The 17,859-nt window shown below is 32.9% G+C and overlaps 6 protein-coding genes across 6 annotated transcripts; 3 read left to right on the top strand and 3 right to left on the bottom strand.

The window, feature by feature from the left end:
• Window positions 1–243: 243 nt before the first annotated feature.
• NNT1 (S-adenosylmethionine-dependent methyltransferase) lies at window positions 244–1,059 on the bottom strand (the record flags this gene model as incomplete). The annotated part of the gene is made up of 1 exon (XM_001643668.1): window positions 244–1,059. The coding sequence occupies one exon, from the start codon at window positions 1,057–1,059 to the stop codon at window positions 244–246; it is 816 nt and encodes a 271-aa protein (XP_001643718.1).
• A 3,094-nt stretch (window positions 1,060–4,153) lies between these two features.
• Window positions 4,154–7,690, top strand: Kpol_1009p5 (uncharacterized protein; the record flags this gene model as incomplete). Its single annotated transcript, XM_001643667.1, has 1 exon — window positions 4,154–7,690. The coding sequence occupies one exon, from the start codon at window positions 4,154–4,156 to the stop codon at window positions 7,688–7,690; it is 3,537 nt and encodes a 1,178-aa protein (XP_001643717.1).
• A 989-nt stretch (window positions 7,691–8,679) lies between these two features.
• Window positions 8,680–11,016, top strand: YSH1 (cleavage polyadenylation factor subunit YSH1; the record flags this gene model as incomplete). Its single annotated transcript, XM_001643666.1, has 1 exon — window positions 8,680–11,016. One exon carries the CDS (start codon window positions 8,680–8,682, stop codon window positions 11,014–11,016), a length of 2,337 nt encoding a protein of 778 aa, XP_001643716.1.
• A 674-nt stretch (window positions 11,017–11,690) lies between these two features.
• DBP9 (ATP-dependent DNA/RNA helicase) lies at window positions 11,691–13,130 on the top strand (the record flags this gene model as incomplete). Its single annotated transcript, XM_001643665.1, has 1 exon — window positions 11,691–13,130. The coding sequence occupies one exon, from the start codon at window positions 11,691–11,693 to the stop codon at window positions 13,128–13,130; it is 1,440 nt and encodes a 479-aa protein (XP_001643715.1).
• A 215-nt stretch (window positions 13,131–13,345) lies between these two features.
• SMD2 (mRNA splicing protein SMD2) lies at window positions 13,346–13,856 on the bottom strand (the record flags this gene model as incomplete). The annotated part of the gene is made up of 2 exons (XM_001643664.1): window positions 13,346–13,670; window positions 13,852–13,856. 2 exons carry the CDS (start codon window positions 13,854–13,856, stop codon window positions 13,346–13,348), a joined length of 330 nt encoding a protein of 109 aa, XP_001643714.1.
• Window positions 13,857–14,139: 283 nt separating this feature from the next.
• On the bottom strand, window positions 14,140–16,422 carry MCM5 (MCM DNA helicase complex subunit MCM5; the record flags this gene model as incomplete). Its single annotated transcript, XM_001643663.1, has 1 exon — window positions 14,140–16,422. One exon carries the CDS (start codon window positions 16,420–16,422, stop codon window positions 14,140–14,142), a length of 2,283 nt encoding a protein of 760 aa, XP_001643713.1.
• Window positions 16,423–17,859: the final 1,437 nt, after the last annotated feature.

The following is a 17,859-nucleotide window of genomic DNA, read 5'->3' as shown; positions in this document are numbered from 1 at the left end:
AGAGATCCATTCAGTCACGACATCAATAAAATTTATAGTAACTTTTGTACAATAGTTTTTCGAGTTTACGTAACCTCTAGCATTTATTAATAAACTTTTGATATAATAATTTATTTGTTTTATTTATTATCTCCAGAACTGATGGGATTCTTGAAATAAGTATAATCATATGAACCGCGTTGGATTAATTTCTTATAACTTTACAATTTTTTATTTGCAAATATATATCTAGATATAAATTGATTATTTATGAGTTAAATAGTATGCATACACACGAGATCTTATCTCTATTGTTTCGTCATCTTCTTCGAACATTGGTTTCCAGTTGACCATTTCAATTTTAGTAGGTTCCAAATTATATTCTTTAGCTGTTTCGAAGAATGACAAATCGTTTTCCAGTAACCAAGGTCTATGTGGTGAAAAGACTACCAGAGCTTTACCATCTTTAGCCATCATATCCTTTGTAGTTTTTAATAATTTGTGATGTTCAGTATGGTTGAAGACTAAATCACTTAAAATAACTAAATCAAATTTACTTGAATCGCCCCCAATATGATCTACTAGAGGAGTATATTCATTACCCCAGATATAACCTTCGACTACTAAATTTCTTTCATCCAATTGACTTTTCAAAACGGCTGGGTCATTTGATAATTCTTCTCCATTGAAAACCAAATGATCAACATTATATTGGATGTTTGCCAATAAATCAGCATCTGGATAATCTGTAGAGATGACTTTCTTTGCACCAATTAAGGCAGAAATCAAAGATGGTAAAGCACTGGCTGCACCTAATTCCAATACAGTTTTATCCTGAACTAATTCAGGGTGTTTGTCCAAGTGCTTAGCTGTATAAATACCGGCATTCCATAAAAGATGTCCCCATAATGGAGAAGAGCCAACCAATCTAAGGTCTAATTTTTCTTGCTTCGATTTAGAATCTTCAGAGATATATTCTCTTTGATATGCTGCAAAATGTGGTTTTGGTGGGGGTGGACGAAAGTCTTCTGGTTCTTCAAACAGACCTGTTGCTCCAGTCAATGATTCCGTGTCAGACATAATTCTATGAATGTATAGTTTATTGATATTTTCCGAACTATATTAAAATATACATTAGAAATAAATATAGTTCTGATATGACTAAATTAGGGTATAGACGATCTTAAATGAAGATCCCATTGAGTTTGATTAATAGCTTCAAACTTCATCTCATCTGATCTCATCTCAAATTCTGAAATTTTTCAAAAAATAAAAAAGAAACAACAATGTCCGGCACATACCCTATCTAAAATATTATTTCGATACGGTTCAAATCTCGGACGATAAGTTTTTCAATTTTGATCTTGGATTTAAGTAGCGGCTAAAACAATAAATGAAGAATAGATAGAATAATAAATATTAGAATCGAAGTAGTCCAACAATAAAATTCTAATAAGAAGATCGGTTATTCATCAAGATATGTTTTAAGTCGAGTATGCAATTTTGAAAGGGAAGAGATAGGGATGATAACGACTATATTGATACCTATGAGAAGAAAAAAAGCTTCAGCGAGGTCTATAGGTACTGCATCTGTTGACTAGGTTAGTCAGTCAAGATATTAGGGACAAAAAAAATGAAAAGTTAGAATTGGCTGGTAAACCTAAATTGTTTATTATGTTTGTCATATTGAAGTTATAGGAACAGCCAATAAAAATGCAAATACTAAGAGAAGTTCAGACAAATTATTTTTTTATAAGAAGCCTTTGGGTACATGGACCTTTAAAATAGTTGGAAGATTCATAATACACCCTTTGACAAACCCTAGGGACAACCAATAAGCGGCTAAGTGAAGTAAAACTAGTGCTAACTTGTCGGATACAACTTTAAAACCCGGTACTACAACTGGTGGTGGCTATTGTATATTTTTACTTAAAATTAAACGGAATATAATACAATATAATATTATGATTAAACCAACTGTTCAGTTTACGTTGGTTAAGAAATAACTTTGTATGAGGTCTTATTGAAAAATTGTGTCAAGTAATTGTTAGTTGCTGCAGTTTATTTCGTATACTAAGCATTATTTCTGGATGGAATTAAATTATGAAAAAAGGTTGATGTAAAATAGGAAAGGGTTTCGTAGAACAAATAGAATCAATTCTGTTTGTATTTTGTTCTCTGTGTTAAAATTAGCTGATTTTTACCACAATTAAAATAAATTTGTATTATTCGATCGCTGTTATTTTGTTTCAGGTTACGGTTACCACTTTTCCGTATCAAGAAAATAGAGTTAGTTTGGGGGCATCGTTATATTGTATAGACTTTTCATGCAATGAATTACGAATTGATCAAAGGTTTGGGCTCCATAAAATACTTTTGTGGAAAATTTACACAATATCCAATCCGGTGATTATTTCCTCTTGCGGATCTTGTTGTTTGCATGTTATTATTTTTCCCTCTAGCTTAATCCAGCATTAACTCGGAAAAATTTTCTAAGTCTTCGAAAGATCTCACTAAGGACAAACCAAAGAGGAATTAGAGCTATGAATTAAAATTTGATTCCAAAGAGATCAGACGAAGATCACAATTGAGCCAAAAAAAAAGAAAAATATTGTGATTTCAATTATCTATGCAGACTATATGTTAAGATTTGTGTGTGAGTAATATTGAACCCAATGCAGAGGAATTCCGTTAATCTTAAAATAAGGCTGACTGTGTGGTAACAAACGTTGAAAGCTATTTTTCCCATAGATGAGGTTAACCCAATTGCTGGAACAAAAGAGCTCTGCCCAATTACAAAGAAAAAATTTCAAGATCATAGGAATCTCTAAAGATAGAAATTTGAAGTAAGCATACGGTTGCCCTACCTACCATAATTCTGAATTTGGGTGTGAAATATTCAATCACATAAAATTAATTTAAACTATTATGCAAGGTTTCTTCAATGAAAAATTCGAAACCAATAAACCGACCGTATTGTTAAGATGTTATTGTTGTTGTTGTTAGTTTCAATTTTTAATTTACCACTTCATCTTCTCTCGAATCTTTCTTCACAAATTTTCGTACTTCTAGTCTTCTAAAACTGCAAAACAACCATAGCAATCCAATTTCAGTTAGAAATGTCCCTCCTTCATATACCATTGTTGCTCTAAGAATCATTCCAGCGTTAAAAATTTTAAATAAAAAAAAAAACCACTAATGTTAAGTCTTAACCCAGAAGAAGGTCACTATAGCTGTCAAGTTCTTAATATTGTTCAGCTACTATTGGCTTTCTTAGCTTTGTCTTCCTCTTTTCTAACATGACTTTTAGTTTGGTTTTCGTCATTTTTTCTTTTTATCATTAATTTTTTCTGTTTTCTAACAAGCAGCTGGGCTTTCTCACATTAGAACTACACACTTCTCGAAATTGAAACAACGAAGAAAAAATCTTCAAAAATAATCTCATTACTAGTGATTTATACGTAGATGGAACAATAATATGTTTGATCCAGATTTTTTTCTTAGCATCTTTTTTTTACTACGATGTTAATTGTATTGCATTGCTTTTTTGTATTGCAAACATTAGTTTTTCCCCTTCAAGTTAACACTGATAAATTCCTATATTCTATATGCTCGAGAGTTTTCTGTTTGAAATAAATGGCAATGGAAATACGTTAATTAGTTCTAAAGAATATTTGTCCTGTAACAAGAACTGCTAGATTCTTTAAGAGGGAGTCCGTTTAGCCTGGAAAGTAACAGAGAAATGGAAAAGCGAAAGAGAGACTGAGCAAGAGTGGGAAACGAAGAGTTGTTGAAGTAACTAATTACGCGCTTCAATATCTAGATACGGTCAAGTTTCAAGAAATCACTTTTCATTTTAATCAAAGACTTAAACAATTTCAGCTAATTTCAAACAAGGAAGATTTTTTTTTTAGGCTTTCTGTGATCTAAGAATTTGATAAATACTCAAATAAATATACACAGGTCTCTAGAAATATTAAAATATTTCATAAGCTTCTTTTCACCATTTATTTATTAATCTAAGATCTCATTGTTATCCAGATCTATTAGGCAATATTTTTGTAGAGGCAAACTCGCATTATAGTCATACTTGAAATAACGAAAAGTGCATAAGGTCTCTTTTAAAGTTACTAGACATAGTGGCTAACCTAGTATCTGATATTATATCATTAAAATGGGGAGACCCAAGAAGGAAGTTAGCCAGGAAAATTTTGAAAGATTTCAAAAAGAACTAGAATTAGCAGGTAACCAAGTTGATATATTACTAAAAGACAAGAAAGGAAGGTCGAAGTCATGTTTATTTTGTAGAAGAAGGAAACAGCGTTGTGATCATAAATTACCTAGTTGTACTGCTTGTTTGAAGGCAGGTGTTAGATGTATTCAACCAGCTCGTTACACTCATGTTAATAAAAGTGAACCTATTCAAGAAGAGCCTGAACTTTCATCTAAACCTTCACCAACGACATCAACTAATTCTGTACCAGAGACCACAGCTGATGTTGTCTCTACAAGTCCAAGCTCAGTTCTAGGAACTGATGTTGATAATGCAAACAAACAAGTATTGGGAGATGATAAGAAAACGAAAAAAGGTAAAACAGGAATACAATCGAGAAAACGTCGTAGTTATAATGTAGCAGGTCTTAGTGAAGAGTATAGTTCCTTACTAGAAAAGAAATTGAAATATTTGGAGGCTTTAATTGAGCTGCAACCCGGTAGTGCAGCATATAATTCCAAGATTGGTCGTTATAAAAAAATCTGTCATTTATTAGGCGAAGTGGGGGACCTAGAATCACTTGTCACTGAGGGTAGTGCTTCTACAACTCCAAGTCCTGCATTACCTAGTCCTTATATTTCTCATACCCCAAGTTCTAGTGGAATTCTTTCTGCTTTCAATCCTCAAATTCCAAATCAACAAAAACTTCATAGTTTTCAAACTAGATATCCCCAACAGACTCCAATATACACACCAAATCCGGATGATTCAGAAGCGTCGCATATACTTAGGGATATACCAGCATTAACTTCTGATTCAGTCGACTCTATTGATTTTTCAAAGTGTATCTTTGCCAAATATAGTTTAAAGCAATTTTTACTATATGATCCTGTATTTGAATTTGATGAGAAATTGTCAAGATTGTTTTTGGATACATACTTCACCAGGTTACAGTTTAAATACCCACTTTTAGATGAGCAGGAAATTTACAATTTCCATCATTGTTATATTCGTAATAAAATTCATTCATATTCTGAGACTGAATTCCATTTTGCATGTGGACGGATGTGGTTAGTATTTAGCATAAGTGCATGTTTATATATGACATCAGGAAAAAAAATAGGTTTAGCTCCTGTACGTTATTTCTCTACAGCAATACGTCACATTACAAGATGTGGTCAAAATTTGACATATCTACAACAAGTTGAATTATTGACGTTATTAGTTCTTTATGTATTGAGAACAGATAGAGATTCTTCTGTTTTGTACGAAATCATCAAGGATGTGATGTCTATTTGTAAAAACAAATTGCATATGAATAAGTTCAGTCCACAGGATCTTGAACAAAAGAAGAAATTGAGATTATTTTGGTCAGTTTATCTTCTTGAAAGGATGATCTGTATATCAGTATGGAAACCTTATACGATTTCTGAGAGTGAAATTGATCTGCCACTGTTAAGTGAAGATTGTTTCATTTTTGGTCAAAATCTTGTAGAAAGAGGTAGGCACTCTCACAATGTGTATTTTTTTAATCAATCTCTACAACTAAGGAGAATTGAGTCTCATTTTGTGGAAACATTGCAAATTTTACCTCAAGTACATACAAACAAAGAAACTTTGAAGCATCAGCTACCTCTAGTTAAGAGATTTTTCCATGATTTAGAGGTATGGCGATCTGGTTGTTCTAGGTCTAATTTCAGAAATTATGAAATTGAAACATTAAAACTTTACTATTATCGTTCAGTCAGGTTATTAATCCAGCCATATTTGGAAGTATTGGCTCCAGAAAACAGGTTATTCAGAGAATGTCAGGCTGCAGCTGGTCAGATTTGCCAACTTTACAAGATATTCCATCAAAAAACAGTTCATGGGCATACAACACCAGCGGTACATATAGTATTTGTGGCTGGTGTGACTCTAATCTATTGTATGTGGTTAACAAGGAACTATGATGATCAACGCAGAAAAACACTTGGAGATGAGTCTAAGCATACCAGACCTCATGTTAGTGCCAGTTTATTTAGTACTATGGATGATTTAAGGGCCTGTTCTGTCTGCTTATATGCGATGACGGAGAGATCTGACTTCGCAAGAATATTTAGAGATACATTTGATCAACTAATGAATGCAACAATAGGTAATTTGATAGAACGTTGTGGCCCAGATTCTTCAGAATTGATCTACATTTCGTCTGGTAAAAACGATGTGGTGATAAAGGAGGAAAATAGCCATTCCTCTAAGTTAAGCTATGGTGAAATTGATAACGACGGTATGCCTCCAGCAGTTAATAGAATATTCGGTAAAAGACAAGGTCAAGAATATGTTGGATTTGTTGAGAATTCTCAGGTTGATAGAGAAGAGACAAAAGATTTTAAAAGAAGGAAGAAGGTTTTGGAGAATACTTCACTTCCGAGGGGCTTATCGCATTTGTTAATTAATACTGCAACTGATAAGGGTGATGATAATTCAGAAAATGATTCTACAGATAAGAGTTCCACAACTAATGATGATGAAATACATAGTACAGTCAATACAGAAATGGACAAAAGAAGAATTAATGAAATTATGACAGATCGTGAGATTGAAGTGATGAAAAATCAATACATTATCAAAAAACCAGATAATTACAAAGATTTCGATTGGAAACCATTTGAACAACAAGCTTACTTGCAACAGCATGTAGCACGTCAAAATCTACAAGCATACCTTTCATCTTTGAATTCATCCCAAGTAGGTGACTTGACTCCTACTGGAAATTACAAAAACATGAATTACTTATCAAATAATTTCAAAAGGGATGCCAATTTTGTAAACAAGCCTAAGGGTTCCGTTGCTTCGGCTCCAGAACTATTTAACTCAAATCAATCCATAAAGAGGGAACCTGATATTATGTTTAATAATATGATGGGGTCAGGTCACCCAGCAAATCCTGATATCCAAAATATGAACATTCCAACTCCTAATATTCCAAATAATTCAGCTACCACTATTTCAAATAATCCAGGCACTCCAAATGAAGTCCATTCGTCTGCTCAAAATCATGTTCAAATCTCACAACCTATGTCTATTGACAATAGCCATCCAATCCCAGTTCCTCCCGATGCAAACTTTGGAAGCATTTTATTTAGTAATGGTGCACATGATATGATTAACAATATTTCAACATGGACTACTGATTACATATCTGCTCTTTCAACGATGAACTCCACTGAGAATGACTTATTTGCACAGGCTAATACTGTCTTACAGGGTGATGTGGATCTCTTATCCGAAATCCAACCATTAGTCGATTATAACAATTCTACAGTTGGCCTACACATGAAGCAGAATTCACAAACACAACTAAACAATGGGCAGTTCCCATCAGGATTTGGACAAAACATTGTTAGTAGGAATAGACTTCCATCAACTTCACGTTCGAGTTGGAACCCTCAACAAAACATCACCACAAATGATGAGTTTTGGAAGGGAAATTCCGAATCAAATTATTTACGTTAGTTGGTTATTATCTGGCCATACTCGTCTACTTCATTTTATATCATGACCAAGAGAAGATGACATCATGAATCTTTATATCAAGCATATTACGTTACGAAACCCAATGTTTTTTTTTTTAGAATTTTTTTCAAAGTTAATACTTCAGATTATATTAGATAGACTATTTATAGATGCACTAATGTAACATTATCAATTAATTATTAATATTAATATCAACTACATTCTACATTGAGTATGGATATTACCATAGTAACTTTTCTCTGAATTTCTTATCTACCTGGTTCATCTGGTCAATTAAGTCTGGAAGAGACAATTTCTTGTATATGCAATTTGGAAAAAAATAAAAAATATTTGATATAAAAAATTAAATAATTTAATGTAAGATATTAAATCAGTTAAAATGAACTGTAAGTTAGTATATTTTATAGGTAAAGATATCATCAAGACAGTCAAGGGTGATCTATTTAGCATTACTGTGAAGTAAATTCTGTATGTTCTTTTTATTTTTATTTTCAGTGTTAGCTTTATCTTTTTGATCGAGATTTAGTTATTGGTATTTTCGAAGGCTAATATAACCTATTTGATGTTTTTGTCTTTTTACTAACAGTGCATTCTTATATCTGATTTATATCCCAAATTCTGCCCCTTTTGGTGTTCCTCTTTCCATTATTTTTCTTCTTCAAATTTGAGTTAATACTATTTTCAAGGCTACACTTTTTTTAGTCCCTTCAACTTCAAGTTTTCATGGTATCTTCTTCAATTATCAATTATCTTAGATCTATTTAATATACCAGGAAAGTTTAGTGTTTATCAAATCAATATTCTAGAACATTATCCTTTGGAGTAGCGACTAATAAAGGGGTAAATGTTTTGGGATATTTTGTTAGAATGGAATTGAATTTTCAGTTATTCTTTAATATTTATTTTAGAGAAAGAGAAAGAGAAAGAAAGAAGATTTTTCTAGCTCTAGTTATTAGTACACTTTAATAATGGAACAACCTAGTGATACTTCCTTTAAATTTCTTTCCTTAGGTGGTAGTAATGAAGTCGGTAGATCCTGTCATGTTTTGCAGTTTAAAGGGAAAACCGTCATGCTTGATACTGGGATCCATCCAGCATATCAAGGTCTGGCATCTTTGCCATTTTATGATGAATTTGATTTATCTAAAATTGATGTTTTATTGATTTCGCATTTCCATTTAGACCATGCTGCATCTTTGCCATATGTCATGAAAAGGACAAACTTTCAAGGTAGAGTATTCATGACGCATCCAACGAAAGCTATATACAGGTGGTTGCTTAGAGATTTTGTCAGAGTTACCAGTATTGGTACTACTTCTTCAGAGAAAGATGAAAATTTATATACGGATGAAGATTTGGCTGACTCGTTTGACAAAATTGAAACCATCGACTATCATTCAACTATGGATGTCAATGGTATAAAATTTACTGCATTTCATGCAGGTCATGTTCTAGGGGCCGCTATGTTTCAAATTGAGATAGCAGGGTTAAGAGTGCTATTCACTGGTGACTACTCAAGAGAAATGGATCGCCATTTGAATTCCGCTGAAGTACCACCTTTACCATCAGACGTTTTAATTGTGGAATCAACATTTGGTACAGCAACACATGAACCAAGATTAAACAGAGAAAAAAAGCTAACACAACTAATTCATTCTACAGTGGGAAGAGGTGGCCGTGTTTTAATGCCAGTTTTTGCCTTGGGTAGAGCTCAAGAATTGATGTTAATCTTAGATGAATATTGGTCTCAACATGCAGATGAGCTTGGAAGTGGTCAAGTTCCAATATACTATGCATCAAATTTGGCAAAGAAGTGTATGAGTGTGTATCAAACTTATGTGAATATGATGAATGATGATATTAGAAAGAAATTTAGAGATTCACAAACGAATCCTTTCATATTTAAACATATATCATATCTAAAAAATCTAGATGAATTCCAGGATTTTGGACCAAGTGTTATGTTGGCATCTCCAGGTATGTTACAAAATGGTTTATCGAGAGATTTATTAGAGAAATGGTGCCCCGAAGATAAAAATATGGTTTTAATTACTGGTTATTCTGTGGAAGGTACGATGGCTAAATATATAATGCTAGAACCTGAAAATATTCCTTCTATTAATAATCCTGATGTGTCAATTCCGAGACGTTGCCAAATTGAAGAAATCTCATTTGCTGCACATGTTGATTTCCAAGAAAATATAGAATTCATTGAAAAAATTAGTGCTAATAATGTAATTTTAGTCCATGGAGAATCAAATCCTATGGGTAGGTTGAAATCAGCTTTACTTTCTAATTTTTCGAGTTTAAAGGGTACCGAAAATGAAGTACATGTCTTTAATCCTAGAAATTGTGTTGAAGTCGATCTTGAATTTAAAGGAATTAAGGTGGCTAAGGCAGTCGGAAATATTGTGGATGAAATACAAAAAGAAGAAACTAGTATACTTAAAGAAGAAACTAGTGTAATTAAAGAAGAAACTCAAGATAATATTGAAGAAACAGAAGAGCAATTAGAGACAGGACAAAGTATTAAAGAAGAAGAAAATACAGAGAGAATACAAGAAGAAGGGGGTGATGATATAATAGTATCAGGGATTTTAGTATCTGATGAGAAGAATTTCGACTTGAATTTAGTTTCGTTGTCAGATTTAAGAGAACACCATTCCGAATTGTCGACCACCGTATTGAGGGAAAGACAATCAGTTCAAGTCAACTGTAAGAAAGAGTTGATTTACTGGCATTTATGCCAGATGTTTGGTGATATTACTGTTATTTCTGATGACGATAATATCACCAATACTACCGTAAAAAAAGAAGAATCATCTAACGGGAAGCTGGTCTTACAAATAATGGGAGATCTGAGATTAACGGTAGCTGAATCAGTCGCATCATTGGAGTGGACGCAAGGCATAATAAGTGATACCGTTGCAGACTCTATAATAGCTATTCTAATGAGTGTAGATTCGTCCCCATCAAGTGTGAAAATGAGTAGTAAAACTTGTAACCATGATCACTCAGGGGTTACAGAGGAAGCCAAAGCTCAAGATGAAGTTTCAAAAATTAAAAGCATAGCAAGACTTTTCAAAGAACAATTTGGAGAATGTTTTACATTATTATTAAATAAAGACGAAGATAGCAAGGATTCTCTCAAAGAAGATATTAGTGGTATGATTACAATTGGTAAAAATACTGCTCGCATTAATTTTTCTCAAATGAAAATTGAGGAATGTAATTCCAACCCACTAAAAGGTAGGGTAGAGAGTATATTGAACTTAAGTTCAGATCTAGTGTCTCCATTATGCTGATAATGGTACCATCATGCATTGTAACCAACTCCTTTATAAATTATACATTTTAATCATATATATTATATATAAATTATCTACCTTTAAATATCAATCATTGTATACGTAATTCGACATTTTGTAATATAGCTTTAATCTGAAAAATTTATTTCAGCTCATCATCTCATCTCATCTCATCTCATCGCATACAATGCAGTATTAAAGAAAGTTTTGATTTAAGTTTTGATTCAAATTCAATTTGATCAGAATAGTTCCTATCATCTAGGTTCTACTTTTTATACTATCATAACTATTGAATTCAGTTAAGAAAAGGTCAAAAAATGAGTTCCAGTGAAGTTTTGGCTCCAGAGGCATATATTGATGATTCCATCTCATTCGAATCTTTACAGCTAGACACCAGACTTTTACAAGCGATTAAACGTAATGGTTTTAAAAATCCTACTTTGATCCAATCTCATGCTATTCCTTTGGCTTTACAAGAAAAGAGAGATATTATTGCAAAAGCTGCAACTGGTTGTGGTAAAACCCTAGCATATTTGATTCCTGTAATTCAAACTATTCTAGATTATAAAAAAACAAATACTGATAAGATTGATGGTACCAGTAATACTTTGGGTATAATTTTAGTCCCTACAAGAGAATTGGCACAACAAGTTAATGATGTTCTGGACAAGATGATTCTTTATTGTTCCAATGATATTAGATCATTAAACATTTCAAGTGATATGCCTAGCTCAGTTTTAACATCTTTATTATTAGAAAAACCTGAAATTATCATTGCTACTCCAGGTAAATTAATGACGTTACTTGATACAAATGTTGAATCGGTATCATTAGAAGAATTGAAGTTTTTAGTAATCGATGAAGTCGATTTGGTTTTAACATTTGGCTATAAGGAAGATTTATCTAAGATTGCCGAATATTTGCCCTTAAAGAAAAACTTGCAAACCTTTTTAATGAGTGCTACATTAAATGATGATATACAAGAGTTAAAGAAAGAATTCTGCCGTGCTCCTGCAATTTTAAAATTTAACGATGATGAAATTAGTAAAGATAAAAATAAGTTAATTCAATACTATGTTAAAACTAGCGAATTTGATAAGTTCCTATTATGCTATGTGATCTTTAAGTTAGGTTTAATCAAGGGTAAAACTTTAATCTTTGTTAATAACATAGACAGAGGATATAGATTGAAATTAGTCCTTGAACAATTCGGTATTAAATCATGTATTTTAAACAGTGAATTACCAGCAAACTCCAGACAACATATAGTTGACCAATTCAATAAAAATGTTTATCATTTATTAATAGCCACTGATGATACAGAATACATCAAGGAAGAAGATGAAGAGAATGATGATGAAATAGAGACTAATTCAGAGGAACAGGATAAAGTCGAGGACTCGAATGATACTAAAGATAAAAAGGGAAAGAAAGCCTCTAAGATAAAGAAGGATAAAGAATTTGGTGTTTCAAGGGGTGTTGATTTCCAAAATGTTGCTTGTGTATTAAACTTCGATCTACCAACTACCGCAAAGTCTTATGTTCACAGGATAGGTAGAACAGCAAGAGCAGGTAAAACCGGTACTGCTATTTCATTTGTTGTTCCATTGAAAGAATTTGGTAAACATAAGCCATCTATGTATCAAAGTACTAAGAGAGATGAAAAAATATTATCCCGTATTATTAAACAGCAAAGTAAATTGGGATTAGAACTTCAACCATACTCTTTTGATACTAAACAAATTGAAGGTTTCCGTTATAGAATGGAAGATGGTTTCCGTGCAGTTACACAAGTTGCGATCAGAGAAGCTAGGGTTAAGGAATTGAAAGATGAATTACTAGCAAGTGAAAAGTTGAAGAGACATTTTGAAGAAAATCCACAAGAATTACAAAGTTTGAGACATGATAAGGAATTACATCCATCTAGAGTTCAACAACATTTGAAGAGAGTTCCAGATTACTTACTACCAGCTGAAGCTAGAGAAGGTAAGAAGAAGGTAGGATTCGTTCCTTTCCACAGTGTCAAAAAATCAAATCGTCACAAGAAGAATAATAAAGTCTTCAAAAAAAGAAGTGGTTCAAAGTCTGATCCATTGAAAAACTTCAAATAGGCATTTCTTATAAATTTATAATTATCTTTCAAGAATTTATAATTCATCATGTATAATAATAATAGTATTAATAGACAATATTGGTTAAATCGAAATAACGAGTATTTTTTTTTATCTTTATACTACATAATGCTATAAAACAATGTTTTCTTATCTCTTTCTTAAAGTAAAGAAAATATGCGATTAAATGGTTAAAATGAAGGACCATTGGATTATTATTGAACTGGTGCTTTTAATATCACAATAATAGAATCACCTCTTAAAAATAATTTACTGATAAATCTTTCCTTATTAATTGTTTTATTCCCTTTCTTTTCTGTCCAAAGTTCTTTTACGTTTTCTAAAACCATATTACAATGCCTATCGAAAGCTTTAACTCTTGCAATTATCTTGTGATTATTCCTCAATGATATTATTACTGGAGTCCTTAACACCATAGATTCATCTATAAGTGACATTGGGCCATGTTTGAATTCAAATTCTTCCAGTTGCTCTAACTCTTCCCTAGATAACTCAGATTTGGGTCTATTTATAAGATCACTATTAAAACATAACTTAAAATTCAAATAATTTTTTTATTTCTGTTAGTATTAATTTATTCATTTCATCATATTATCATCAACTTATTGTTAAAATAATATGGTATTTTCCTTCTGTTAACCAAGTTTTTCGTTCTTGGAGAAGGAAAAAATAAAAATAGTTGTAATTATAGTATACATACGACATCTTTGACACTCCTTGATTACAATTCGATATGATAAACTCTTGCTTTATTACTTTTAAGCATCAGCTTTTATATAGTTTGTATATTGGTTTCATCACATTTGCTTTTTTTTCTATATCTTTAAAAATTTCAAGATGCCGATTAATTCGATTATGAGGATATAAAGCATATTGAACAATTATTAACTATTAAAATAAGGATACATATATAAATAATACAACTTTAAATCATCAATGGTGCCTATGGTTGGTGGATAATAATGTTACATATTAGTTGTTGAGAAAACTATACACCACTTCTATATATATTTTGACCTTGATATCTCAATTGAATAGTTTCGTGCTTTTCTAAAACATATAATGCTTTGTCTAAAGCAGCTTGTGAATATTTATTTGAATCAACGAATTCTCTTTTGAGTGTTTGGTATGAGGTAGACCAACCAATTGGTAATCTTCTTTTCAATTCTTGTTCAATACGACGAATTTCTGCGAATAAGGATGAATTATTGTTGTTTAAACCACCGATAGGATCCTGAGAAGCAGCGTCCATAGTCGATGCTTGGAATAATCTAATAGCTTCTTCTACGTGTCTTATTTCTGCAACTGGACTTAACTCTATTTTGGCTAACGATTCGGTTATACGGATGATGGCTTCTAATTGACGGATTGTGATTGGAATTGAGGATCTCTCTGTAGATTCTAATTCGTTAATTAACAATTGCTTTCTGATTTCAACGAAATGGGATGATAATCTTTCTGAAGCTTCGGGTGTCAATCTTGGAGCACATTTGAGCCTGCAATATGTGATGTAACGTTTCATTTTCTCCATAGAAAGTTCATTTCTGGATTCTTCTAATTCCTCATCATTTTGAGCAGCACGACCTGTATGTATATTAATAACATGATTCGCTATTGAAATATCACGTTCCTCATTATGATCATCTTTTACAATAAAAATCATATCAAAACGGGATAAAATTGTAGTTTGAAAATCTATATTCTCACCAGGTGATTTTAAGTCATCATAACGACCATATATTGGGTTAGCAGCCGCTAAGACACTTGTTCTGGAGTTTAAAACAGTGGTGATACCAGCTTTTGCGACAGATATAGTTTGTTGTTCCATTGCTTCATGGATAGCAACACGATCTTCATCCCTCATCTTATCGAATTCATCAATACAAACGACACCACCATCTGCTAATACCATTGCACCACCTTCCAAGTAAAATTCCCTGGTGGCAGGATCTCTCTGCACAGAAGCAGTTAAACCAGCAGCAGATGAACCTTTACCGGATGTATATACTGCAATTGGAGAAACTTTTTCGACGAATTTAAGTAATTGAGATTTAGCGGTACCTGGATCACCTAATAGCAAAACATTAATATCACCTCTTAGTCTCATACCATCTGGTAGAATTTTTTTAGAACCACCCATCAACAAGCAAACGATTGCCCTCTTAATATCTTGGTTACCGAAGATCGATGGGGCAATTGATTTTGTAAATAAATCGTAGATATCAGGTCTCCTACTCAATTGCAAAAACTCTTCTTCTTCTTCTTCTGAAAACATGGCCATTGTTGAGCCACTTAGTCCACTAGTTGTAACATCAGTTTGTATACCTAGAACCTTAATATATGGATTTCTAATTGCAACACCACCACCACCGCCACCTGCAGCGTTTCTCTTTTTAGCTTGATAAATAGAGTATATACCAACGATAGTTACACGGGTACCTGGGACAACTCTATTTGTTAAATAACGATCTGAGGTCATTAGAATATTACGTGGCATCTCCCCCACTGGAACAGATTCTGGAATTTCTTGTAATTTCAAGAACTGTTGATCTATAAATTCAGATGATTCATGAACGATAATATAAGGATCTGGACCACAATTTTTTGGAGCACCGCCATTCAATTCATCGTCTGTGTTTGCAGAAGATAAGCACGAATGAGGCAAAGTAACCGAACTGCTGGAATTTATGGAGTTGAAATTGTTGATTCTCATAGAGGTAGTATGTCTACAGTTGCGACACATTAGAGATAAATAAGTAGCTCTTGAAGATAAAACAGAAGAAGAGATGATAATACCAGAAAGACGGACAATTTTTGAAACATGTTGTGAATCTAATTCTCTCAGTAAAATCTGGTTTGCCTTTGAATTTAAAATCAGTTGGAAAGTTGGTAATTTAATTTCATCAGGGTCTGAACTACGAGTAACAATATCAGGGTTGACATCTGCAGTAGATTTATTTAAGATTGCAATTCTCTTAGCCACTTGCGTTATAGCACTTTCGAATAAAGGTATCACGTCAGAAGGTTCATCTGACAATTTTTTATACAAATCTTCATTATAACTAATCAAATGTTCCATATCCACGGTCAAAGAATAATTCTTGACTAGCAAAGCATTTCTAAGTTGATCTCTGTACAAGAAATGGGAATCGAATCTAAATTCCAAAAGAAAGTTTTTGAATGACTTGATAATTTCGGTATTATCATCGTCATTTGGGGATTCACCTTGCAGAACAGGAGCACTGTAAACCTCAGGTCTATCGAACGACATGATCCTTTTAAATATATCCTAAATAACCAATCTATCAACCAAAAATTTCTATTTCCCTTAAAATAGCCAAATATAATTACAATGGTTTACTGTAATATAGAGAAAAGATTGTAATTCAGTCTTTGAGCAGTTATCAATTGATGTTAGTACCCATTAGTGTCTACTTTTAATCACTAATAATCTTGATAAGATGTATATCATTATGGTTAAGATCTCTTATAAATTTCACTTTCATGTTCACGTTCACGTTCACGTTAATGTTCACTTTTGTCTTGATTAGCTCTTCTCAGCGAAAAGTTTCAAAAGACAGAAAAAGAAACAAATCGAAAAATTTTCGTTACTTTTCCTAATCGGGTAATGCAAGTTTGAGGTTGTTTTATACACAATATAACAGTACAAGGCGCTACCATTTGTATTGTTAGGATTTAGAATTTGAATATGAATTTGAATTTGAATTTGGTTATGGCGGTATAAAACAAAAGAATGTTCGACTCATCAATGCCCTTACAATGCTGACATATACTAATATGTGTTGGTGTTCTATCAATCAACCATTGGAAAGGGTCAGATAACCGCCTCTTATCTGACAGTGACACTGGGAAAATAAACCAAAACCCTCAAAGTGGTGGCATCCCATATATAGATAAATAGATAGACGGATGGATATGATATCTCGAATACTGTCACTAGTAGAATGTGTCCACGTGACCTAAATTTGTTACCCGGCGCTTGTGGTGTGACATCTTCTTTGTAAAGAAAGGAAGATTTGGACGGGGAAGTATAAAAGGAACAAGGGAAACAGAAGGTTAAAAGAACAGAATCTTCCTTAAATTTGGTGGAATTTGAAAGAGTAGGAAACAGATATGTTAAAGTTTGAGGTTTGAACGTGGGTATACTGGTTGAATGAACTTATGGATTACCTTATGATTATATACTATATGAGTTTTTCTGGTCTCTTATTGTTGGTTTTGAATTGAAATGTGTTACAAGTGCGTCATTTGACCATCGGCGGCTATTTTTATACTGGAGTTTTAGCAGTAAGGTTCATTTTGGCCGGACAAATGGGAACGTTGTGGTTGCTGGAAATGAAAAAGATGGGTTTGGTTCCCCCCTGATGGGTAATTGGCCTTTGCCTTGCCCTGGCCTTCTTGGAGGTTTTTTTTTGGGGCAAAAAAATCGGGGTCAAAAGGAGCATCTTTTTTCCAGCGCTTCAGATAAAGGAAGTTATTGCATCGATATTAGGCCTTAAAGGGTTTTCGCGGTTTATTGGCTCCGATACTGGCATCGGTTTTGGCAAAAAAGCAATTTAATTCCAGACATCTCTGTGGGGAAAAAATTTCTCAATAATAGGGGTCACCATAACTTGAAGACTTTATATCGGCGGGGTTGGGTTATTTGGCGCTTTTGAACCAAAAAAAGGGGTTGTTTGATAAACGA

This window comes from Vanderwaltozyma polyspora, genomic scaffold (assembly GCF_000150035.1).
Source record: "Vanderwaltozyma polyspora DSM 70294 KpolScaffold1009 genomic scaffold, whole genome shotgun sequence".
Classification (NCBI taxonomy): domain Eukaryota; kingdom Fungi; phylum Ascomycota; class Saccharomycetes; order Saccharomycetales; family Saccharomycetaceae; genus Vanderwaltozyma; species Vanderwaltozyma polyspora.
Note: the sequence above shows the minus strand (reverse complement) of the source record. Positions and strands in the feature narration are given on the sequence as shown.